Below are 25,631 nucleotides of genomic sequence, written 5' to 3'. Positions count from 1 at the left end.
CGCTCTGTAACCCTTGAACCTTGCTACGAAGTCTACTTTGCTGACTTCTTGAATCCTTGGACTTGGCTTATGAACTTCGACTACTCTGCTCTGTGTATCCCTGAACTTTGGCGCACGGACACGACCATTCTTACGTTTAACCCTACAAGACGTTGCAAGTATCCTAACCACTTTTCCAACAGGCCCAGCAACGCTATACCACACTCTGGGCTTGCTCCCACTGCTGTGGGTGTGTGGTGTAATACCGTTCCCACCTCAGTATTGGGGTCTTGCCTGGTCTGCGGGCATACGGGCGTGACACTCAGACACTCTCTCAGACACACTCTCTCTCACTCTCTCAGACACACTCTCCCAGACACACACTCTCCCACACTCTCAGACACACACTCTCCCTCACACACACTCTCAGACCCACACTCTCCCAGACTCTCACTGATAAACACACACACACACACACACACACACACACACACACACACACACACACACACAGTCACTGATACACACTGTCACTGATACACACACAGTGGAGAGCAGTGGAGAGCAGAGGCAGCGATGGATGTGAGTGACTGGGAGTGGGGGGGAGGAGGAGGAAAGACAGGAGATCCGTGCAGGCGGCTCCCCGCCTCCCCCTGCACACAGTCACTGATACACACACAGTCACTGATACACACACACACAGATACACACACACACAGATACAGATACATACACACACACACACAGAGATACACACACATACAGATACATACACACACACATACAGATACACATACACACACACACATACACACACACAGATACACACACACACACAGTGGAGAGCAGAGGCAGTGATGGATGTGAGTGACTGGGGGGGAGGAAGGAAAGGCAGGAGATCCCTGCAGGTGGCTCCCCGCCTCCCCCTGCACCCACTGCCAGGACAGGCAAATGTACAACTCCCCCCCCCCTAGCACCCCCGCTACCTTCTCCTATCACCCCGGGCAGAAGGGGACAAGACACTGCGCAGCCACCAGCAGACAGAGGAGCCAGGAGCGGGAAGGCAGACACACACACTCACCGTGTGCTCTGCACAAAGCGGAAGCCCCGCCCCCGTCTTCCTCTGACCTGCAGCCAATCCCCTGCGGCCCGGCCGGCATTAAGGAGGGATGATGGGGAGGGATAATCGGAGGGTTGGTGGGGAGGGATAATCGCGGCGCCCCTCTAAGCAAGCCACGGCTCACCAGGGCGCCGCGGCGCACAGATTGGGAACCACTGCCATACACAGTTCCTTTTCTCACTGTAAGAGACCTGCGCAGAAACATACTCAGGGAGACAGATTTGGGGGAAATTAAACATGGTTTATTTAGCCTGTCACTTTAAACAGCAGTTTAAGGCAAAACATATATACAAACGTAACAAACACCTATCCCTGTGTAAGGGCGAACTTACTTCCCCAGTCCCTATCTGCAAGGCTGGGGGGGAAAACCCCTTACCCACCTGTCACCCCACGGTCTCAAGCGGTACCTGTAAGCAGGGGCTCTTTGTGGCAGTCTCTGAGTCTAGGAAGGTGTCTGTTGAGGGCCATCTTCTGGCAGATTCCTGGGTCCTGTGTCCAGGAAAAGAGGTCTGGTGTCTTGCTATCAGCACAGCTTTGTGCTCGTGACTTCGTCTCCCTAAGGCTTGGTCCCCGTTGCCTGCTGCAGCGCCCGCCATAGCAGCATACCCGGCACAGCGTGCTCTACATGTGCTCAAAACAAAACTCCCTGTATCAAACCTATGGGACTTCTTCAACCTCTTCCCATTCAGGACCACCCATGGACCCACCTATCCATTGATTTCATTGTAGAGCTACCCAAATCCAAAGGAATGAACACTATCCTGGTTGTAGTGGATCGCTTCTCAAAAAAACACACACTTTATTCCACTGAAGGGTCTTCCCAATGCTTCAAAACTGTCAGAGGTGTTCATTAAAGATTTTTTTCGCCTGCACGGAGTACCACAAGCCATTGTTTCGGATCGCGGGTTGCAATTGATATCAAAGTTTTGTCGGTCATTTTGTCAGCAATTGGGGATCTCGCTGCAGTTTTCTTCAGGTTATCATCCCCAGACCAACGGTCAGACGGAACGAACCAACCAATCTTTGGAACAGTTCATCCGATGCTTTGTCTCGGAATCCCAGGATGACTGGACTGATCTTTTGCCCTCGGCCGAGTTCGCGCATAATAATCTACTGTAATATGTGCTCACCACAAACAGGACTAGACCACAAAGCTGAGGTGGGGACGTATATAACCACCGCCCTACAACCACGAGACCAGGTCCGGATTGCAGAGTCAGGGTTGTGTAGCTGGGTCAGGGTAGTATGGTTCGGGTATGTCGTGGTACTTGCCGTAGTCAGGGGTTGGAGAGAGAAGTGTAGTGGTAATCTGTAGCCGTAGTTGAGGAGAGGAGAGAGCGGGAGTCCAGAAGCAAGCCAAGATCCAGGGGCACAGAAGAAAGAAGTCCAAGTACGAGTAGGGGGTCACAACGAAGGTCAGATAAGGCACAGTAACAGCAACGAACAGCAAGCAGCAAGCACGGGTACATAAACAGGAGTTTATGCTCAGCCAGTTAGTAGGAGGGCTGGGTGTGAGTATTTACAGGGCAGGCAGCAAATGGAAAGGAAGCACAGAGGTGCAAGGTAACGAATGAAACCCGCCCCCAAGACATATGCAGTCCACTGATAGGCAGGAGCAGGGAGAAGTGCAGGTGAGGAGTAATTGAGAGAATTAACCCCTTGTGTACTTCTGGGAATGCGGCGCCGCCATGTACTGCACCGACACACTTTATTCGAGCAAATACCCAGTATGTACCTGGCAGATACCTGGAATGCGCCGCTCCTCACCTCTGACAAGCCCCGTTGCGTTTGCCTTCCCAGCCTGGGTTCATGCCTGGCTGACGGGCGGCTGATCTGTTAAATGATAATGATTAGGATTTAATAGGCTGCAATGCTTCGCGTGTCTACCAGATGGCATAAATTCATGAATTGTAATGCAGTATATATATATATACTGTGCAGTATTGCAGCCAGCGGGAATAAAATGCTTCAATCCCTGCCTGGAAAATAACCCAATGCACTCGGGCAGAAAACAGTCACAAACCTCAATACACCCGGGTATACCCGAATTCGTGGGACTAGCCGAGCTCGAATAAAGTGTGTCACCAGTGTATTGGAGATAGGAGCATCCTCCGTTGTGACGTGGGGGGCGGAATTTAGGTAAGGTGCCGGTAGGAGTACTGCGGCGCTCGTGAAAGGGGCGTCACCCAATGCGTCACTGGGGTGGGACCGAGGTCCAATCTTCACAGTACCTCCCCCATCAGGGGTGTCCTCCGGGCGACCCAGGGATGGTCTGGAAGGGTACTTAAGGTGAAAGGCCCAGATAAGTCTTCAGGCGTGTACTTGTTCCTGGGAAATCCACTCGTTCCTCAGGGGCGACACCTCTCCAGTGCACAAGATACCGAATTCTTCCCCTCGAGACTCTGGAGTCGAAAATAGCCTGGACCTCAAACTCTTGTTGACCCTCCACCTAGATAGGTTGAGCAGGGCCATCTTAACAGCATTATGGGCCCCGGCCAAAGCAGTGCACTGGGCCCTGCCAACTCCGCTACAAATTGTAATTTTTCTCCTTCTACCGAGTTAGCGGGAGATTTGAATGTTGAGGCAGGTGATCGGAAAATTAGTGTTAAATTCTGGTCTGTGCATAGATTAGCATGGGGCCCCTATGCTCGTGGGGCCCTCGGGCAACAGCCCAGCGTGCCCATTCGTTAAGACGGCACTGAGGTTGAGGAGGTAAGTCTCGAAAGGGTGAGTAAGGATCCTGAATGAAGGGTTTCGAGAGAGACACGTGGAAGACAGATGGAATTTTCATAGTCACCGGTAGTCTCAACCGATAGGCGACAGGATTGATCCTTTCCGAGACGACAAAAGACAAAAGGCCCAATGAACCTCTGTGCCAATTTGGGAGAGGGTACCTTTAGACCGATGTTCTTAGTTGACAGCCAAACCTTTTCTCCTGGTGTATATGTCGGAGTCTCACAGCAATGATGGTATGCTTGTCTTTTCTGTATAGAGACAGCGTTTCTAAGGTTCCCTTGTATTTTGTCCCAGGAGTCCGGGAGGTATTGAATCCTGTTTTTTTTTTACAAAGTATCTTTTTATTAGGGAGTTTACAGATACAATATGCTACAATGAAATGTTTGAATTGTATTTAAACGTACATGGAACATCTTATTACTGTATTACATTTTTGTCACATATTTGTCCTCTTTTTCTCTCTAGGACAACCATTCGAACAACTTCGGATCTTTATCATTTTGTGTAACAGGGTAGTTCTCCGCATTTGGTCTAGTTTCTTCGGTTTAATGTCACATATTTCAATACTTATTTGCTATACCCATTTTTCTTTTTTGTCAAACTTATAACTGGTCTTGATCTAATAGATCTTGACCATTTCATTCAAAACTTTGTTACATAGCGTGTTTGTGACTCCCTTTTTAACTTTTGATTATCGGATTTGTATTTGACTTTGAATAGGCTCTTAGTTTTTGTTCTGATCTGTTATGTTATTTGTAGGACGTTTTCCTTATTCTCTATTTCCTTTGTCAGGATTCCCATCAGTTTTAGTTTATATTTTTATCTAGGTTGGCATCGAAATGTATTCTGTTCTAGCTGAGGAAAGGAGTTTATAATCATCTCCCATTTTTGGTCAAACTGGTTATCTCCTACTTGTTCGGTATATATTCTGTCTATCGTGATCAGTTTGATCAAGAGTGATTTTATAAGTTCTATTTTAGGTGCTTGAATATCCAACCACTTGATCAAAATAGCTTTTCTGGCTACCAGGAGGATCATCTCTGTTGGGAGAATCGCTCTCCTGTTTTGGTTGATCTTAATTATCCAAGGTTTGGTGTTGGCAAATATCATGGGGAGGGGCTGTCTCAAAAAACATTAACCTTTGAGAATAAAGACAAAACACACAAAAATACCATCACATCCTTTATTACGTGCCAGACGAATCAGTGTACTGTCTCACATGTGGCTATCTCAAACACAAGGCTACTAAAAATACGTATTCAAGAACACATAAGACTAATTTCTAACAAGGATACAAACCATCCAGTATCAAAACATGTTTTGGAATGTCAATCAGGTTCTCTTCGTCATTTAAATGTACAGCATTGGAACACATTCTCATTCCTAACAGAGGCGGCAATAGAGCAAGAACATTATATCAGAGAGAGGCATTTTGGATTTTCCCTCTGGGTACACTCCAACCCCATGGTCTTAACTCAGAGTGGGATCTGGGTTGCTTCCTATGATATATTGGCTCTCTCTCGACTCTGTTGTGTAAGAGTTATAATAAGATCAATGTTACTCTTTGTTGCAGTTTTCTACATCACAATTAACACTATCATTACATTATCTATATATATTATGGGACTTATTTCTCTCCTTTAAGTTCTTTGTATTAAACAATATATATGTTTAGGGTACAACCCTCCATTGTTACACTCCAAGCTATGGATCTGGCTGAGTCTATTTGTGTCAGGAATCGGCATTCTCCGCGCTCCCCACACATAGCACTCTCTTCTCACAGGGAGTCCCTGGACACACACCTCAACCCTACCTTACCGCTCTCCGCGGCTCCCCGCCCCTGCCGCCGTCGCGGGATCACTCCCCTCGGCAATTCCACTGCTCAGCACCGGGCGCGCCCACGGCCACCCACACGCACATCTGCACCCTCCTCTGGCGCGGTCCACACACGTACACGCGTTACGAAGCGCGCTCATTCTGCACACTCTTCTTCCTTTCCCCCGGACCTCAGGCTCCGCCCCCGCGCGGGCATACTCAGGTTACCAACAAGACTCACCTGGCTTGTTATGTCTGCACCAATCTGCAGTGTCTCCCTGTAGCTCTTCCTGTCCCGCCTCTGATCCTGATTGGATCTCCCTGCTTTATCTAGCTCCTCTCTGCTCTGTCTTTGCTCGACATAGTCTCTGTATGGATGTACTTCTGGATTCTCTTAGTGTTTTCACAGGTTCTGACGCGGCTTGTACGACTACCCCCTCTGGCTCTTGATCTCGGCACTCCTTGGACAACGCTCACTCTGGTAACCCCTTGAACACGGCTTGGACTATGACCTATCTCCGCTCTCCACTCCCTGACCTCGGCAAGGCATTCTTCACTCTATCTCTACAACCGGTACCGACAAGTATTGTCTACCTTACTACACCTAGCCTGGCAACACTTTATACCACACTCCGGACACGCTCCCTTTGCTGCGGGTGCATGTATTACCACTTCTCCCTTCAGCTTAGGGGACGGGTCTGGTCTGCGGGCAGCACCGGCATAACATTATGTCGAGCCCACAAGACGCAGACCAGACCGAACTTCAACAGTTTCTCTCCAATCTGCTTCAGCAAAACCAGGCCATGGCGGATCAAATTGTGGCACTTACATGCCAGGTCGCAGTACTCTCATACCGAGTACCGACCGCGACCTCGCCAGATGTAAGCCCCCACTCCGTAAGCGCAGTTAGCAGCTCAGATGTAAAGATTCCACCCCCCAAGCCTTATGCAGGTGAACCGCAAGAATGTAGGGGTTTCCCAAACCAGTGTGAGGTGCAGTTTGAAATGGCCCCCATCTCTACAATACTGGTCGCAAGAAGGTAGCCTACATTTATAACCTCCTCACTGGCAGCGCCCTGGCTTGGGCTTCCCCTGTTTAGGAGCGACGTTCTGACCTTACCCAAGATTACCCGGCATTTAAAGCCGAGTTCCAACCAGTATTCGATTTCCCCCGCTCGTCGGGAGATGGCATCTGTTTCTCTTCTCCAGATCACTCAGGGATGGCGAATGGTGACACAGTATGCTGTGGAATTCCGGACTCTAGCAGCCGAGACTAACTGGGGACAAGATGCTCTCGTCTCCGTATTCTGGCAAGGCCTGGCAGATCCCATCAAGGATGAACTCTCTCGCCAGTCAATTGGAGGTCCTCATTGATTTGGCCATCCGAGTGGATCAACGTATCCAGGTACGCCGCTCAGAGCGTCGGCGCACTCGCTTCCATAACTTTCAAGTTCCGTTCTCCAGTACTCCAGCAGCACTCCTGCTCCCCCAAGTGCTACCACACCTGTTCGTCCTGCACTGGAGTTGCCAGAGCCAATGCAATTGGGGGTACAACGCATCCGCACACCGATACGGCAGTTCCGCCACGCCGGGGGATTGTGTTTCTACTGCGGATCCATGGAGAATCTGGTTCGGGAGTGTCCACTGCGTCCGGGAAACGGGTTCACCCAGTGACTACAGAGGGGCTCTCTCTGGGTATAATGTCTCCACGTCCCCTTCATAAAGGTGAACTCCCTCAGAAACTTACATTTCCAGTCTCCCTTTCAGGCGATAAGTTCCAGACTTCTACTGCCGCTTTCATTGACTCAGGAGCTGGAGGAAACTTCGTGGACCTTGAATTCGCCAGGTTAAACCGCATACTGCTCGTGAGGAAGAAGGTTCCCATCGCACTCGTCGGTATCGATGGACGGTTTTTTACCCCGGCCCACATCTCCTTAGAGACGGTGCCTTTGCTTCTGTCCTCACATCTGCACAAGGAGATCTTAGTTCTCTATGCCATTCATGCTCCTGGCATACCCATCACCCTTGGTCTTCCTTGGCTACAGCTTAACAATCCTCTAATTGACTGGACTTCCTCTGCTCCCATCTCCTGGAGGCCGAGGTCAGATGAGACTCATCAACTGCTGGCCAATACCTCTGTTCCCGAGGTTATTCTACCTTCTGTTTACCACCAATTCCGGGACGTTTTCAATAAGGTACAATCAGACCTTTTGCCGCCACACAGGACTAATGATTGTCCGATCGATCTGGTTCCAGGTTACTCCCTACCAAAAGTCCAGGACCTACCCCTTGTCGTTACCAGAATCTCACGCTATGGATGAATATATCCAGGAGAATCTTAAGAAAGGCTTTATTCATCACTCCATTTCCCCAGCAGGGGCTGGGTTTTTCTTCGTCAAGAAAAAGGACGGGTCGTTGAGTCCTTGCATCGATTACAGGGGTTTGAACCACATAACTATTAAAAATCGTTACCCCCTTCCCCATATTACTGAACTGTTCGATAAATTACAGGGGGCCAAGATTTTTTCCAAGTTGGATCTACGTGGTGCCTATAACCTGGTGCGCATCAGGAAGGGGGATGAATGGAAAACGGCCTTCAACACACGTAGTGGACACTACGAGTATCTTGTAATGCCTTTCGGCTTATGTAATGCTCCCGCTGTCTTCCAGGATTTCATCAACGACGTCTTTCGTAAGGTACTCAATATCTTTGTAATAGTATACTTGGATGATATCCTGATTTTTTCCAAAGATCTCCAGGACCATATACGTCACACCTCCTACGTCCTTTCCCGTCTCCGTGAACACCATTTGTACGCCAAGCTGGAGAAATGCACCTTTCATCAGACCTCTACTCCGTTCCTGGGGGTACATCATTTCCGATGAAGGTTTTATGATGGATTCCAGTAAACTTCAAGCAGTTACTTAGTGGCCAAGACCCAATTCTCTCAAGGCCATACAATGTTTTTTAGGGTTCGCTAATTACTACCGTAAGTTTATACGTAATTTTTCTACCATTGTGGCACCTCTCACTGCGCTCACCAAAAAAGGAGCTGATCCCTCTGCTTGGTCATCCGAGGCCCTCTCCGCCTTCGAGACACTCAAGGAAGCGTTTATATCCGCACCTATTCTCCGTCATCCCAACATTGAACTTCCCTTCGTCCTGAAGGTCGACGCTTCTGATTGCGGCACTGGAGCTGTTCTTTCTCAGAGACCCACGCCTCAAGATAAGTTACATCCCTGTGCATATTTTTCCAAGAAATTCTCATCCGCCAAGAGGAACTATGACGTGGGTAACAGGGAACTTCTGGCCGTGAAGATGGCTCTTCAATAGTGGAGACACCTGCTGGAGGGGTCGAAAGAGCCGTTTACTATTCTCACAGACCACAAGAACCTTCTTTACATAGAAAACGCTCGACGCCTTGGTCTACGACAGGCTCGTTGGGCTCTTTTTTTTCTCTCGATTAGAGAACGTAAAGGCAGACGCACTCTCCCGAATACATTCTTCTGAAGAGAGACCAGTGGAACCTTTGGAGACCATCCTTCCACAGGAGAGGATCCTCGCCACGTCTTCTTTCAAGAATCTTGACAAAATTTTGCACTCCCAGAGACGCATTCCCAAGGACTTGGTCGTTCCTGACAACAAACTCTTCGTACCTTCCAAATTTGTTCCAGAGGTCCTGTTTTTGGGGTCACTCCTCTAAATCTGCAGGTCATCCTGGTTTTAAGAAGACTACTGATCTCATTCGTTGGAATTTCTGGTGGCCAAGGATGTCTCAAGATATTCTGGAGTTTACTCGCGCCTGCCCCACGTGCGCTCAAAGCAAGACTCTTCGTCAAAAGCCTCAGGGTTTTCTGTTACCTCTTACAGTTCCCGGCCGCCCCTGGTCCCACATTTTGATGGACTTCATCATGGACTTGCCCAGGTCCAGAGGAATGAACACTATCTTGGTGGTCGTGGACAGGTTCTCAAAGATGTCTCATTTTATTCCACTTAAGGGATTACCCACATCCCCCTCCCTTGCTGATATCTTTACGGAGCAGATTTTCCGGATTCATGGGATCCCTTTGTCCATTGTTTCTGACAGAGGTTCTCAGTTCGTATCCAAATTTTCAACCTGGGACTTAATATTGAGTTTGACCTTGCAGCTTTTTTGAAGGACAACTAGCATGTTGTCATATATTCCCTACCAGTTTATAACTTTAAGTCATTTGTATTTTATTGTAATGCTCTCCATTGTATGGATCCTTCCAAGTTTGTTGCTATATATTTTTTCACAGTCATTTCTTCCACTGTCAGTTGTCAATTTATGTCATATGTATTAGGTGTATTTCACCATCTATATGAATCACATTGTAATCATCATGTATTTTTATTGTTTTATTGTTTTAATATTATCACTCCTTTTTTAACATTATCCTATATGCAGCAGTATGGACGAATATGTCATGGGGTAACCCCGTTCACGTTTGCAATATAAATGCTGATCCTCCTTGTCATATCCAATTGCATGCCCCGCCCCCATTAGGAGGTTTACTCAATTTGGGTTCTGCTACTTAAGGGATACATTGACTAGGCTCCTACATCCCCTGACGAAGTGACCACGTGTCACGAAACGCGTAGGGAGGAGCCTAGCCTTGCGAGCCGTCCCAGCACTCGTACTCCACACGCGAAGAGAGTTCCCTGCATCACTGACGTCACACGCGCAGTCGACAGCGGGCCTGTGTGCAGTGATCCTCTCTGTCGCGCAACGAGGAGATTTCAAGTTGCGGACGGCATTGTGTATGTCTCTACATACTCATGGAGCATGTGAGTGTGGTTTTTACTGTTTTTAACCTTTATTAAAGCGTGTGTTCGTATTACACTATATTGTGTCTACCCCTTATTCCATATTCGTGGGGGTGCCTGCATCGTCACCACCGCCGCCGCCGCCGCTGAACGAGGTGTATTCCAGCCAATCATCCCACGTGGGGTCCGTGAGAAGAGCTGATGTGAAGTGGATCAAGCACAGATTCTCTCCACTGAATATGCAGGCGTCCATTATGTGAGTAGGATTCTTCATAGTAAGAGACTGAATGTGAAAACACACTACGCAATCAAGTGTGTCTATTATCTGTTATTCCAGATGCTGTGAAAATCTACACCAAAAAGACATCTTCCCATCTGAAACATCTTTACCAAGCCCATCTTCCATCTAAAAGATCAGAGACTGCCTTTAAGATCACGGTATCTTGGACTTATTAGCGCTAGGAACTTTATTTTGTGTGTATATATGTTTGTTACCAGATTTGGAATAGTCTGTAGTATATTGTTCCTGTAGTCGCTTATTCACCTATCATCACATTGATATCACTATTTATTTGCACTTAATTAATTGAATTTGCACTTAATTGAATTGCACCAGCATTTAGGCATCACTGTAGGTCAGCGCTTTTTAGTGGGTTATTTCTATTTGTTTGCCAATCCCTATTGGAGTACCAGCCGTAGATGAACGCATTTCTTCCCTCCAAACCGCATGGTCCAGGATTCAGTCTACCCTTCTCAACTCCCCCCGCAGATCGAAACTACAGGCTGATCATCGTCGTCGTTCGGCGCCCAGTTACAAGCCAGGGGATTTGGTATGGCTCTCCTCTAAGAATATCCACCTCAAGGTACCATCTCCAAAATTGGCACCTAAGTTCCTGGGTCCCTTCCCTATTTGTGAACAAATCAATCCCGTGGCATTCCGGCTCCAACTACCACCCAGTATGAAGATTCCCAATGTCTTTCATGAGTCCCTCTTAAAACCATTCATCTCCAGTCACTTCTTTCCGGATCAGACTCGTAAACCGGACCCTATTACTGTCCAAAATAACGAGGAATACAATGTTCACTCTCTTTTGGATTCTCACCTATCCAGGGGCTAGCTCCAGTTCTTGGTGCAGTCCTTCAGGAAAAAGTTTCCAGAGAAACCTTTCATGGACCGTCCTGAGGCCGTTCCTGAAGGGGGGGGGGGGGACTGTCAGGCATCGGCGTTCTCTGCGCTCCCCACACAGAGCACTCTCTTCTCACAGGGAGTCCCTGGACACACAACTCAACCTTACCTTACCGCTCTCTGCGGCTTCCCTCGGCGATTCCTCTGCTCAGCGTCGGGCGCGCCCATGGCCTCCCGCGCGCACTCCTGCACCCTCCTCTGGCGCGTACACGCGTTACGGAGCGCGCTAATTTTGCACACTCTTTTTCCTTTCCCCCGGACCTCAGGCTCCGCCCCCGCACACCGCATGGGTATACTCCGGTTACCAACAAGACTCACCTGGCTTGTTATGCCTGCACCAATCTGCAGTGTCTCCCTGTAGCTCTTCCTGTCCCGCCTCCGTTCCTGATTGGATCTCCCTGCTTTATCTAGCTCCTTTCTGCTCTCAGTCTTTGCTCGACATAGTTTTTGTATGGAAGTACTTCTGGATTCTCTCAGTGTTTTCACCGGTTCTGACGTGGCTTGTACAACTCCCCCCTCTGGCTCTCGATCTCGGCACTCCTTGGACAATGCGCACTCTGGTAACCCCTTGAACACGGCTTGGACTACGACCTATCTCCGCTCTCCACTCCCTGACCTCGGTAAGGGCTGGGACCCGCTGCGCCCGGTGGTGCGGGCGGCCGCACGAGCGTTCCCCACCAGCAGGGGAATCCTCCCGAGCCGGTCCCAGTCCCCCCTCACGGCACGGATCACTACACGCTGTGACGCGACAGCCGCCAGGGGATTTAAGAGAATTGTAATCCCAAGCGGCGACGCGTCACGTGGTGTGGCTGTGAGCCAATGAGGAGGGGAGGCTTCGGGGAGCGGGGAGGAGTGTGTGGGGGGGAAAGCACGTGAGTGCCTGTCTGTGTGTGTGTATGTGTGTGCCTGAGTGCGTCAGTGCCTGTCTGTGTGTGTGCCTGAGTGCCTGTCTGTGTGTGTGTGTATGTGTGTGCTTGAGTGCGTGAGTGCGCCTGAGTGCGTGAGTGCCTGTCTGTGTGTGTGTATGTGTGTGCCTGAGAGCCTGTCTGTGTGTGTGCCTGTCTGTGTGTGCCTGAGTGCGTCTGTGTGTGAGGAGTTGAGGGGCTGAGGATTTGAGGGGCTGAGGGGCTGAATGGCTGACGGGCGGTCCCGCCCCCTCACGTCATGGCCGCGCCCCCCCACGTCATGGCCGCGGCCCCCCACCCATTTTGGCCACGCCCCAGTGCCTCTCCACGCGCCGCCTGTCTGCAGTGTGGGCGAGTGGTCTGAGGCAGCGGGGCCTTAGCCTAAGGCAGGGGGGCGCAAACTTTTTTCCCTGCGCCCCCCTGACAGCTGTCCCCTCACTCCCGCGCCCACCCCAACCCCAACTTACCCGCGCTCCGGCGTAATGACGTCACGTTGCCATAGCAACGTGACGTCACATGACCTCACAGCGTAATTTTGACGCTGCGTTGCCATGGCGCCACAGGGAGGAAGCCGCCGGAGCCACGGTAAGTTAGGTTTACAGAGGCCCTGCAGCTCCCCCGGCACTTAATTTAAGTGCCTTCGGGAAGCGCGGGGCCTCTGTAAACCCCGCGCCCCCCGTCGGCAGTGTCGCGCCCCCCCTGGGGGTCGCGCCCCACAGTTTGCGCACCGCTGGCCTAAGGCATTCTTCACTCTATCTCTACAACCGGTACCGGCAAGTATTGTCTACCTTACTACACCTGGCCTGGCAACACTTTATACCACACTCCGGACACGCTCCTTTTGCTGCGGGTGCGTGTATTACCACTTCCCCCTTCAGCTCAGGGGACGGGTCTGGTCTGCGGTCAGCACCGGCGTAACAATTTGGCAGTGAATTAAGATGTGTATTGGATATTGGGTCTTTACACTTTTAGTCTAAATATTTTTGACAAATTGATACTATTCTAAGGTTTGTTACTGTTTAACATCTCATACATATTCTGTACTATTACTTTTCAGGGGATAGACCTTATACACGTATTGATATTTATGTTATATCAATATTGATTATGTCCTTTGATATATTCCATGTCCCAACCGGTACATGTCTTTTTCTATTTCCATATATATTTTTCATTTTGAAGCATTATTTATTATGCATCATTTGTTAGAATGTATTATAGATTCTTTAGGCTCTAATCTACATATTATGATTGAATTTATATATAATATTCTATATCATTAATAATATAAACAGATAATTATTTATGGTTGCATTAAAATTAAAGATGGACTTTTTGATTATAATCCATAATTATTATATTACTGGATTCACTATCTATGGTGTACATACTGAGCATGTTAGCTAACGGTTATTGTCTTTCTTTATATATGATTTTATTTCTTAGTCTCAGTTTATGTGATTTTTATATACTTTTAATTGATTAAATGTATCAATACTGTTATGCCACAATCAGCTGCGTCTGATGTGGTTTTCTTAATCATTCAGCACGTATAAAGGTGCTTACTTCCAGTTTGTCCATTACTCCTTGAGCGCAGCATTTGCATGAAATGCGTGGGAGGACTATTCTGTCCTGAATCAGCTATCAATTTCCATTTTTCCACTACCTGGGTACCCCGTTTTTTCAATAGATTTTTCTACCAGTGAATTCTTGGTTATCGCGTGAGTGTCCTGAAGTATCGTCACGGTGTTGCTGTTACTTTCCTATCTTCGGCGGCACCTTGGGGGGGAGGATGCGTTTTAGTTGCCGCGAACATGCGTTTTTGAATCTTCATGGACTGCGGAACTCAGAGCCTAAGAGTGGGTCTATAGTAGGAGGTAAGAAGGCTTTCCTTACCTCCATTACCCCTTACTCAGTCCCCCGGAGCTTAATTCCATTCACACACCTATGGGATTTTTTTTGTGTCTGAATTGGAGAACAGTCGCAGTACTACAATCTCCAGGACTATATACTTTCCCCGACGGACCTCCTATTATTCCTCCCCCCGATCCATATACACTGTCCTTCATTGGAATCAGCACACTCCAGAGCACACGACAGCGCCATTTTCTATTAAAACATATTTTTATTAACAATATTTATATTACAATTTTTTTTAAATCCATAATTTCTTAGAGAGAAAACAAACAAACATATCTAGCTCTCAATGTTCAAATCAAACAATGAAACGTATGGTAGATCTGAAATCTAGAATATTCAAACATCTATTATGAATACATTTAAAAAATGAATGAAAAGAGTTTTTCATCTCGCAGAAAGGAGCCTGGGTCACAGTCTATATTGATCCCCTTGATCGAGTGTTTAAGAAGGCAAATCCAATAAGATTCCCTGCTTGAAATGTATGTAATTCTATTACCTCCCCTCCAATGTACTTTCTGTTCCCACAAATTGTAACCCTTTTAGGTCTTGTCCACTTACTAATCTAAAGCGGTTAGAAACACTGTGTGTTTTATTAATCCTTTCTTAATGTTACAAATGTTTTCCACAAAACCTTCTTTTAACAGGTCTACTGGTCCTCCCTACAGTACATATTAGAGTCCACACTTATACTCCAATAAGCAGACTACAAATCTACTACTACATAATAGTGTTGATTGTGTATTTCTTCTTTGTGATGTTTGATTTGAATGTGTTCCAACCTTTATTGTACTTATATCACAAAAGGTATGTATTTTCTTATCTCTTCCAAGTTTTGTGACCCTCCTACCTTGAATATTTACATGACGGAATGTAGTAAAAACCTTTGAAGATATTTAGATCAATATCTACTAGGTGGTACAATTGAATAAATCACCTTCCAGCACTGGAACATACCTTACAACCCATCCATGTGAAAGTGACACTGACACAGTTGTATACTGACTAATCCTAGCGTACTCTACTAGGATGATACAGCCACTAACCAGGACCACTAGGGTGGACCACCCAAGAGCTATGCTCTTATACCTGGGATACGTTGCACTACTATGCCCTTGTGGTTTCTGTGGGCAATGGGACATCCCCAAATGCAAGGGGTCTCAGGGCTCCCAGAAGCAACACAGAAAACTAGGCAAAAACACAGTGCATACAAAGTAATAATCCTAGTCTAAACTCATTAGGAGGTTGGCACTGATCAGGCTATGAGGAAGAACCCACCAAAGAGCAATGTTCTTATAATGGGGCACACTCCCAGCCACTCCCTGTAATCACTGACTCACTGTAACGGGTGCTCACCACTAACAGGATGGGACCACGAGGCTGAGGTGGGGATGCGTGAGGATTGGACCTCGGTCCCGCCCCGTGATGCATTGGGTGATGCCCCTCATGCTGCAATACTTCTGCCGACACTGGACCTAGGCTCCACCCCCCACCGCCTTCCGTGACGCAACTGAGGACGCTCATGTCTCCAATATACGGCGGCGTTGCATTTCCAGAAGTACACGAGGGGTTAATGCTGTCAATTACTCCTCACCTGCACTTCCCCCCGCCCCAGCCTATCAGTGGATTGAATATATGTAAGGGGAGGTTCTCTTCTGTTACCTTGCAGCTATATGCTGCCTTTACCATTGGCTGCCTGCCCTATAAGTCCTGAGCCACTCCTCCCACAAACTGGCTGAGCATAAACTCCTGTTTATGTACCCGTGCTTGATGCTTGCTGTTTGTTGCTGTCACTGTGCCTTGTCTGACCTTTCGTTGTGACCCCTGATCGTACCTGGACTTCTCTCTTCTGTGCCCCTGGACCTCGGCTTGCTTCTGGACTCCCGCTCTCTCTTCGACTACGGATTACGACTACTCTCCTCTTGCCAACCTTTTACTACAGCAAGTACTACGACTTACCCGAACTCTCCAACACGTAATTGTTTACTTGGATGACATCTTGATCTTTTCTAAAACTGTACATGAAGCAGGTTCTTCAAAGATTGCGTGAGAATCACCTTTTTGCCAAGCCTTAAAAATGCCAATTACACCAGACCACGACTTCCTTTTTGGGGTACATCATTTTTCGATACGGGACTCGCTATGGACCCTGCCAAAGTCAAAGCGGGGGTAGACTCGCCTTGCCCCCTGTCTCTCAAATCCATACAAAGGTTTCTTTGGTTCGCGAACTATTATCGGAGATTTATCCAAAACTTCTCCTCGGTCGTGCCGATCACACCCAAAAAGGAGCCGATCCAGCACTCTGGCTTCCTGAAGCTTATTAGGGCATTTGAAAAGTTAAAGAAAGCCTTTGTCTAAGCACCTATACTTGTGCACCCGGACCCAGGACTGCCCTTCACGCTCGAGGTGGACACTTCTGATGTGGTAGCTGGAGCGGTATTATCGCAGAGAAAGGACCCTCAAGCCAGACTTCCTCCTTGCGCCTTTTTTCTAAAAAAAATTCTACCGCTGAACAGAATTACAACGTGGGAAATCGTGAACTTCTGGCCATTAAGATGGCATTAGAAGAGTGAAGACATCAACTTGAAGGTACAGAGAGTCCCATCACTATCCTGACCGATCATAAAAATCTGTTATATATTGAAGGTGCGCGTCGCTTGGGGTCACGACAGGCACGTTGGTCCTTGCTTTTCTCTCGATTTAACTTCGGCATCTCGTACCTGTCCGGCTCTAAGAATATAAAGGCAGACGGTCTTTCCTCACAATTCCTGGTGGAGGATAAGACGGAGGATTGTTAGGACACTATACTTCCCCCAGCTTGTATACTTTCAGCCTACACCTTCGACGCTTTACCGAACATCGCAAAGGCTCAAGTCCTTGTCCCAGAGGGCCTCAATGTCCCAGAGGACAACTTTTCATACCACCTACCATTCACAGGAGAGTAATAAGGCAGAGTAGAGGAATGAACCTCAAAGCCTGGCGCTACTAGCCCCAAAGACAGCGTGCATCATGCAGAGGCTTGTAATTAACCCTATACACACTGAGTCTGAACCTTTCATGTTGGAAACGCTGTCACTGTAACAAGGTAAGCCCTTAGGTCACATATAATGGGGATCAGCTGCAAGCGGTGGACATGGGGTCCCCCTGCGGGAACCGGCAGACCCTCGCATAAACAACCGAATAACCCTTAGTGACAAAACAGCAGTGAACAGTCAATGGACGGCTTATTCACGAACCAATCCCAGGTAAGTCTGAATCTCCGGTATAAGCAGCGTGCATCCACAGGTAAGCAGGAATAGATGAACAGGAGAAAAATAGGAGCACAGCAAAAAAGAACGAGAACTGGAGGCCAATTGAAAAAATAACAAAAATGTAATGAGACATAAACTAATTAAAAAGAGAAAGAGGTTTCTCTTTTTAATTAATTTGTCTCATTAAATTTTTGTTATTTTTTCAATTGGCCTCCAGTTCTCGTTCTTTTTTGCTGTGTTCCTATTTGTCTCCTGTTCACAGGAGAGTAATACAATGGGGTCACGCATCCAAAACAGCTGGTCATCCAGGTACGAGGAGCACGATCAACCTTTTGGAGCGGACCTTCTGGTGGCCAGGTATGCGCAAGGACATCAAGAACTTTGTCTCTGCCACTTGCGCTCAGAATAAGATGCCTCGCAATAGACCGTCGGGTCTTCTTCAACCTCTCCTGATCCTGGAACGTCCTTGGACTCGCCTTTCGATAGTGTCACGCTGTGCTGTCCGCAGACCAGACTAACCCCCAGTACTGAGGTGGAGAGTGAGTAACCACGCACCCGCAGTAGTGAGAGCGTGCCCGGAGTGTGAATTTGGTAGCGTGGCCAAGACCAGGGGTACAAGGAGCTAGTCGTAGTACTTGCCAAATCCGGGTGTAGAGAAGGTACCGTAGTGAAGTCCAAAGCCAAGGGTCGTGGGTAGGAGAGATCCAAATCGTAGGTGTCCGTGAGCCGAGTTCGAGGGTCCGAGAGGTAAGCGAGGTCGAATGGAAGCCGGGGTCGTAGAGCCAGAGAGGGAAGAAAGACAAGCCGGTTCAGTAACAAGATCTGAAACGTAAGAGGGAGCTAAGCACAGTATCCAACAGCACAAGGCAAAGGAAACTATGCAGAGCAAGGTTGCACAGGAATCACAGGAGTAATAAAGCGAGGAAAACCAATCAGAGGAGGGGGCAGGGCAGAGGTGAGCCGAGGAGCCTCCTGTGATAGGACAGCAGGTAATAACCTGTCCTGTTGCAGCTGGAGCCATGGGGAATTGGTGCCTGGGTCAGCCGGTGGGCGGGGCGTAGAGCGGAGTGGAGTGAATAAATTAACTTTTGTGAGGCGTGCGCTCTGTAAGTTGATGACGCGCTCTCAGAGAGAGTGATGGCGGCATGAGAGAGCCGCGAGGGGGCGGTGCGCAGACGCACTGCAGCCGACGCTTTGGAGACCGGAGAGAGGGAGCAGCGGCAGGCTGAGGAGGTAAGGGGTGGGTGCACCGAGGGCGGCAAGTCCCCTGCCTCCTTACAGATAGACTTCATTGTGGAGCTGCCTAGCTCTAAGGGGATGGATACTATCCTGGTGGTGGTCGACCGCTTCTCCAAGCAGGCGCCCTTTATCCTGCTCAAAGGTCTACCCAGCGCTCCCAGACTGTCTGAAGTGTTCATCAGGGAGATCTTTCTGCATCTTGGAACACCCCAAGTCATCGTTTCTGACTGAGGTTCACAGTTTATTTCCAAATTCTGGAGGCCCTTCTGCAAACAACTAGTCATTTCCCTTCACTTTTCCTCTGGATATCATCCTCAAACCAATGGCAAAACTGAATGGACAAATCAATCCCTCGAGCAGTTCATTCGCTGTTTCATTTCGGACGCTCAGACAATTGGACGGATCTCCCGCCATGGGCTGAATTATCACATAACAATTTGTGTAATGAATCCATTCAAGAATCGCCCTTCATCAACTATGGTTTCCACCCTTCAGCTCTTCGCACCACAGTTTCCAGATCTAGGGTTCCCACTGCTGAAAACAGGATTCAATACCTCCATAATTCCTGGTAGAAAATTCAAGGAAACCTTAGAAACGCTGTCTCTTTACAGAAAAGACAAGCGGACTGTCATCGCAGTGAGACTCCCAGTTACACACCAGGACAAAAGATCTGGCTGTCAACTAAGAACATCCGCCGGAAGGTGCCCTCTCCCACATTGGCACCTTTTGTCATCTCTGAAAAGATCAATCCAGTGGCCTATCGTTTGAAGCTGCCAGTGTCGATGAAGAACACTTCAGTGTTTCCTGGATTTCCCTCTTCTGTGCTCCTGAACCTCGGGTCGCTTCTCAACTCCGCTCTCTCATTGGCTACAGATTATGACTACTCTCCTCTCTCCAACCCTTGACTACTATGACTTACCAGAACTCTCCTACCCTGACCGGTTACATGATCCTGACTCTGCAATCTGGACATGGTCTTGCGGTTGTAGGGCGGTGGTTATATACATCCCCACCTCAGCCTCACGGTCTAGTCTCGTTTGTGGTGAGCACACGTTACAGGATGTTGGTATACACTGACCTAAAACCGCGAAACCGTGTCCGGAGTGCAGAGTGGTAGTCGTTTAGCCGGGTCAGGGTAGAAGAGGTCAGAATGGTAGTGATACTAGCCATCGTCTAGGATTGGAGAAGGCGGATGGTCATTGTGCGTAGTCGGGGTCCAGGACTAGTGAAGGTGGGAGTCCAAATGCAAGCCAAAGTCAAGGGTCAGAGAAGGCAGTAGTCCAGGTACAATCCGAGGTCAGGGTACTACAAGAAAGGCAACAGGCAGAATGCACAAGGCAAAGGAAAGGCAGCAGGGTGCTTGAGACAAGCAATACGTCACAAACAAAGGTTATTCTCACCCAATTTGCAGGAGGGATGGCTGAGCATATAAAGGACTGGCAGTCAATGGCAGGACTGCACAAGGCTTTTAGGCAATGTGTGCTCAGAGGTATTCTGCCACTGGTAAGCAGGGGTGGAGTGTACCGCAGGTGTGGAGTAGATGTAGATAGCATTAACCCTACGAGTGTCCCTGGTGATGTGGGCCGGCGTGTAGTCACCTGAGTGCGAGGTGCGTTCTCTGTGGCGTCAAGGGACACTTAGCAGGGGCGGGGCCTAAGCCCGATGATGGTAGGGGTAGCGAGGCGCTTGTGTATAGCTTCCGTGTGAGGGGCGTCACCCGAGACGTCATGGGACGAATCACGAGGGCAGAGCCTAAGCCCGATCCATGCGTTTTTCTTCAACCTGGCAGCACGGCGCCTGTGCGTAACCTCAGTGTGTCACCAGTCATCTATTTCTCTCCAAAATGAAGGTACATGATGGGACAATTGGCTGCAGGCTCTGCATAACTTTTATTTAAGAGCCACTTCAGTCACATAAGGCCCTTAATGTCTTGATCTAAGCCTGAATGCAGACATACACACCTGCTCTCACCCACGCCTCCCTGCCATCTCTTCCCTTGTAAATGGTATTAACTTTCTGATTTAATACAGACTAACATTAAAACTCATCTCACAAATCAAGCATCTCAATCGTCTGCACTCATGGCTATTGTCCCACACCCACAGTCACTCCTACCACCCATTGTGACCAAGCACTGTCATCTACAGCACTTATTCCTTCACCTGCTGTCTCTGTAAGTCTCCCATCATATCACTTAGATTGTAAGCTCTTCGGGCCAGGGATTCCTTTTATTGTCTGATTTTGCTGCGCTTATTGTATTAATATAATTCCCAGAACTGTATTCTTTGTGAAGCGCCGAGTACACTTTTGGCGCTATATAAATAAAGACATACAATACAATGTGTGTGAATTCTCTGATGTTTAACAACACGATCTTACTTATGGAAAAAATATTTTCCACATTCAGAGCAAACAAATGGGCTTGGTCTCTCCTGTGTGAATTATCTGATGTTTGTTAGGCTTAAAGCTGGAGGAAAAACATTTCCCAAATTCAGAACAAACAAATGGTTTCTATCCAGTGTGAATTCTCTGATGTCTAATAAGACTTGAGCGCTCAGTAAAACAGTTCCCACATTCAGAGCAAACATATGGCTTCTCTCCTGTGTGAATTTTCTGATGTTTAACAAGATGTGACTTTACGGAAAAAGATTTCCCACATTGACCGCAAACAAATGGTCTCTCTCCTGTGTGAAATCTCTGATGTACAACAAGATTTGAATTCTGAGGAAAAGATTTCCCACATTCAAAGCAAACATATGGCTTTTCTCCTGTGTGAGTTTTCTGATGTTGAACAAGATGTGACTTTTGGGAAAAAGATTTCCCACATTGACCGCAAACAAATGGTCTCTCTCCTGTGTGAAATCTCTGATGTACAACAAGACTTGAATTCTGAGAAAAAGATTTCCCACATTCAGAGCAAACATATGGCTTTTCTCCTTTGTGAATTTTCAGATGTTGAACAAGATGTGACTTACGGGAAAAGGATTTCCCACATTGACTGCAAACAAATGGTCTCTCTCCTGTGTGAAATCTCAGATGTACAAAAAGACTTGTGTTCTCAGAAAAAGATTTCCCACATTCAGAGCAAACATATGGCTTTTCTACTTTGTGAATTTTTTGATGTCTAACAAGATCTGGCATACGGGAAAAAGATTTCCCACATTCAGCACAAAGAAATGGTCGCTCTCGTGTGTGAAATCTCTGATGGGCAACAAGATGAGAGTTAAGGATAAAACATTTCCCACATTCAGAGCAAACAAATGGTCTCTGTCCTGTGTGAATTCTCTGATGTGCAATAAGATTTCTGTTGTTGGAAAAATATTTCCCAGATTTAGAACAAGAAAAATGTTTCTCAGTTCTATGCATTCTCTGATGACTAAAAAGCAACGACTTACTAGAGAAGTGTTTCCCACATTCAGAGCAAGGAAACAACTTCACACCATTGTGAATTCTCTGATGTCTAACAAGAGCTGAGTTATTAGTAAAGCATTTCTCACATTCAGAGCACGTATGCAGCCTTTCTGTAGTGTGTGTTCTTTGGTGAATTGTATAATCTGATTTATTATTAAAGTCTTTACCACATTCACTGCAATTATACTTCATTACTGACACATTTTTGTGAATTTCCTGAGCATTCGTGTTTCCTTTGTCCCACTTCTTAATATGAGCAGATGCATATTCATGTTCTTTCAGTGTATAAATGTGGGAGGCTGTGGAATTTTCTTCTTTACATGAACCTGATTCCTCAGCCATAATTCTCACAGCTTTTCTCTGTCTCTTACTTGGTTCATTTTGCCTCACGTCATTTGCTCCTTGATCACTTTTAATAACATTGTTATCTTCATTCACACGATCTGATGCGCAAAGAGGAGTGTGCCATCCTGCAGGTGTACTTCTGCTTATGGATTTATCTGTTGGAAATAAATGCACAATGTGAAAATAAGTTAATAGCATAAACATCATTTAACATTACTGGTTGTACATTTCAATTAGTATCAAACACGTCGGAAATTACAACTGGAATATACTGCAAGCTAAAGAAGTATTGTGGCAAAATTGAAAGCAAATCAGGGGTTCATTTACTTTTTATATAGGTACTTTCTACACATCTATTGAAATAGGTTTTGAGAACTAAAATGTTCAAGTCCTTCCTGGAACACAGTGGGTTAAGTTTGCTGAGCTAAACAAAATGTCACAGATGCATAACTGACCCTCAGAAATGTCCCCCGGGAGCCCACATCCAATACCAAGGACCAGATTAAAAGAATGGTTGTCCTGAATCCTTGAGGTGGGAATCAGCTAAGAATATATACTGTGAGAGAATCCCTGACAATGCATTTGTGTGCTGTAAATGCCACTGGAGCTAAACTTTTCAGAAACCTACCATGATGTGAAATAATATTTATATTGTTTTGTATGTTTATATCCTGATATAAATGGGTAATTAAGAGTATTTCAATATCTCCTTTACAATATCATCTTATTCCTTTCAAAGCGACAGTCGTAAAAAGCATTCATGTCTGCTATGTGTAACAACTCCAGGGGTATTCTGGTTATATTGAGGGACAGATTAGAGAAACCCAGACAGAATTATTGGGATCCTTAAAAACAGTGTTTCTCAGCAGGGGTTTAGCGCCCCTTGGGGTGCCTTGTGTAAGGATCCATGATTTGCGGCGCACTCGGCGTGTCCCCCGCTTATCCCAACCCGCGTTCGGGTGTCCCACTTCCTCCGCCTCCTGCAGCATGTCTCGCGTGCTGGTGAATGCCAGCCTTCCGTCTAGGTGCACGCGTGGACCACACGCTGCATTACAGTAGGAGGGATCCGAAGATTCCAGCGGTGCACAGCTTGTAGAGATGAGAGACCAGCAAGGTGTAGATTAAAAATGAAATTTTATTGAAAAAACATATGGTATGTCCCCCATACCATATGTTTTTTCAATAAAATTTCATTTTTAATCTACACCTTGCTGGTCTCTCATCTCTACAAGCTGTGCACCGCTGGAATCTTCGGATCCCTCCTACTGTTATATTGCACACCGAGCGTGGATGCACGCACAGGAGAACAGCCATACACTATGTGAGTATTGTATGTCTCCCTTCATTGAGACTGGATGACCGGTAACAGTGCGGCAACACAAGGGTCATGTAGGGCGCAATCCTACAAAGTAACGGTACGTTAACCCTCATTCATGTTATTTGTCATATGTGATAGATTCATGTACCAAGCACTGGGTCCAATACCTAAAAAGTTATGGTTATAGGCTGACTCCACAACAAAATAAGGATTTTTATTATCTACTGAAGTTCTGAACGAGATTGAGCACTGTTTTTGGGACTCTTGCCCCATAACTACATACACACGCTGCATTAAATGCCACCCCTGCTGGTCCCACCTCCAGGCTACTCCCACGCGGTGATGTCACCACCACACAGCCCGTACTCACTATGCGCAGCCGTCACGCGCACGTGCAGAACCTCCTTCGCTCCTCTGCCTTAGTGGTAATACCTGTTGCTGACTTCTCTCCAGCCAACCACAGCCAGGCATACTGGTGAGTCTACTCTCCTTTCACTGGACAACCCTCCTTTATATGCTCAGCCAACCCTCTGGCAAATTGGCTGAGCATAACACTTCCAATGTGCGTAGTGTTCACTGCAATCCTTGCCTCCTGTTGGAAGCCTTGTCTTATCACTGTCTTGTCTTGCCTGACCTTGCTTGTTCTCTGAACTCCGCTCTTCTATACTCCTGACCCCGGTTTACCATGACGATCCGCACCTCTCCAATCCCGACCTCGGCAAAGTACCTCGACGATCCACACCTCCACAATCTGACTATGGCATAGTACCTGCAGCGATCCGCACCTCTCCAATCCAGACCTCGGCACGTACCGTTGACTATTCTGACGTCTCCAAACCTGACCCGGCTACCTCGACCAATCGACACTCCAGACCCACCCTCGCAGCTGGAGGTTTGTGTTATATCAAATACCCACCTCTGCCACACAGTCACACCTTGTTTGTGGTGAGCACTCCGTTAAAACGTGGGAGGATGAAAAGGATGAGCAGCAGGGAGAAAGCAGGGCAGTTGTTAGGAGGCTGGGCAGTTTCCTCCATTCTGATTGACTGTATTACCAAGCAGCAGCCAATCAGGAGGTAGCATCAGGAGCTTGTGTTCCTTCACTAACTCAGATTCTCTTGGACATAACAGCCAAGTTGCACAAAATACCTGGAGATCGTCAGCCCCTCCGCCTGCATATCTGCTGTAGTGGTCGGTGTGCTGTGCAGATTACTTCCTTCTACCTCTGACTGTCTTGAACATAACACCCAAGTCGTGCCAAAGGGTTTGAGCCATTTTCTGCTGTTACAGCTGCTCTGTTATTGGTCTTGGATAAAATATTGCAGAAGCATTGTAAGAGACGTGTTCAGAGGTACGCAATGGAGACTGTTTTAAGGTGAAATTAAAATAAGGCTTTATTGCCTGTTTCCTTAAATAGCACAGCAAACACATGAAAACAACAAAAGCAACAAACGCCTATTCATGTGTAAGGGCTAACTTACTTCCCCAGTCCCTATCTGCAGGGCTGGAGGGATAATCCCATTACCACACGAATCCCCAAAGTCTCAAGAGATACCTTAAAGCAGGTGGCCCTTCATGTCAGTCTCTGATAGGTTTCTGGGTCCCCTGTGTCCAGGAATAT

General features: G+C 47.4%; 1 protein-coding gene across 1 annotated transcript in view; it reads right to left on the bottom strand.

Annotated features, from left to right (window-relative positions):
* Positions 1–17,938: 17,938 nt before the first annotated feature.
* Positions 17,939–25,631, bottom strand: part of LOC142465270 (uncharacterized) — a 375,233-nt gene continuing 367,540 nt past the window's right edge. Inside the window, 2 exon segments of the mRNA XM_075569284.1 lie at positions 17,939–22,240; positions 22,325–22,406. Coding sequence (XP_075425399.1) covers positions 21,340–22,240; positions 22,325–22,406 — 983 coding nt within the window. The 3' untranslated portion in view covers positions 17,939–21,339.

Source organism: Ascaphus truei, chromosome 13 (genome assembly GCF_040206685.1).
Source record: "Ascaphus truei isolate aAscTru1 chromosome 13, aAscTru1.hap1, whole genome shotgun sequence".
NCBI lineage: Eukaryota > Metazoa > Chordata > Amphibia > Anura > Ascaphidae > Ascaphus > Ascaphus truei.
The sequence above is the reverse complement of the archived record's forward strand: the minus strand, read 5'-3'. Positions and strand labels throughout refer to the sequence as shown.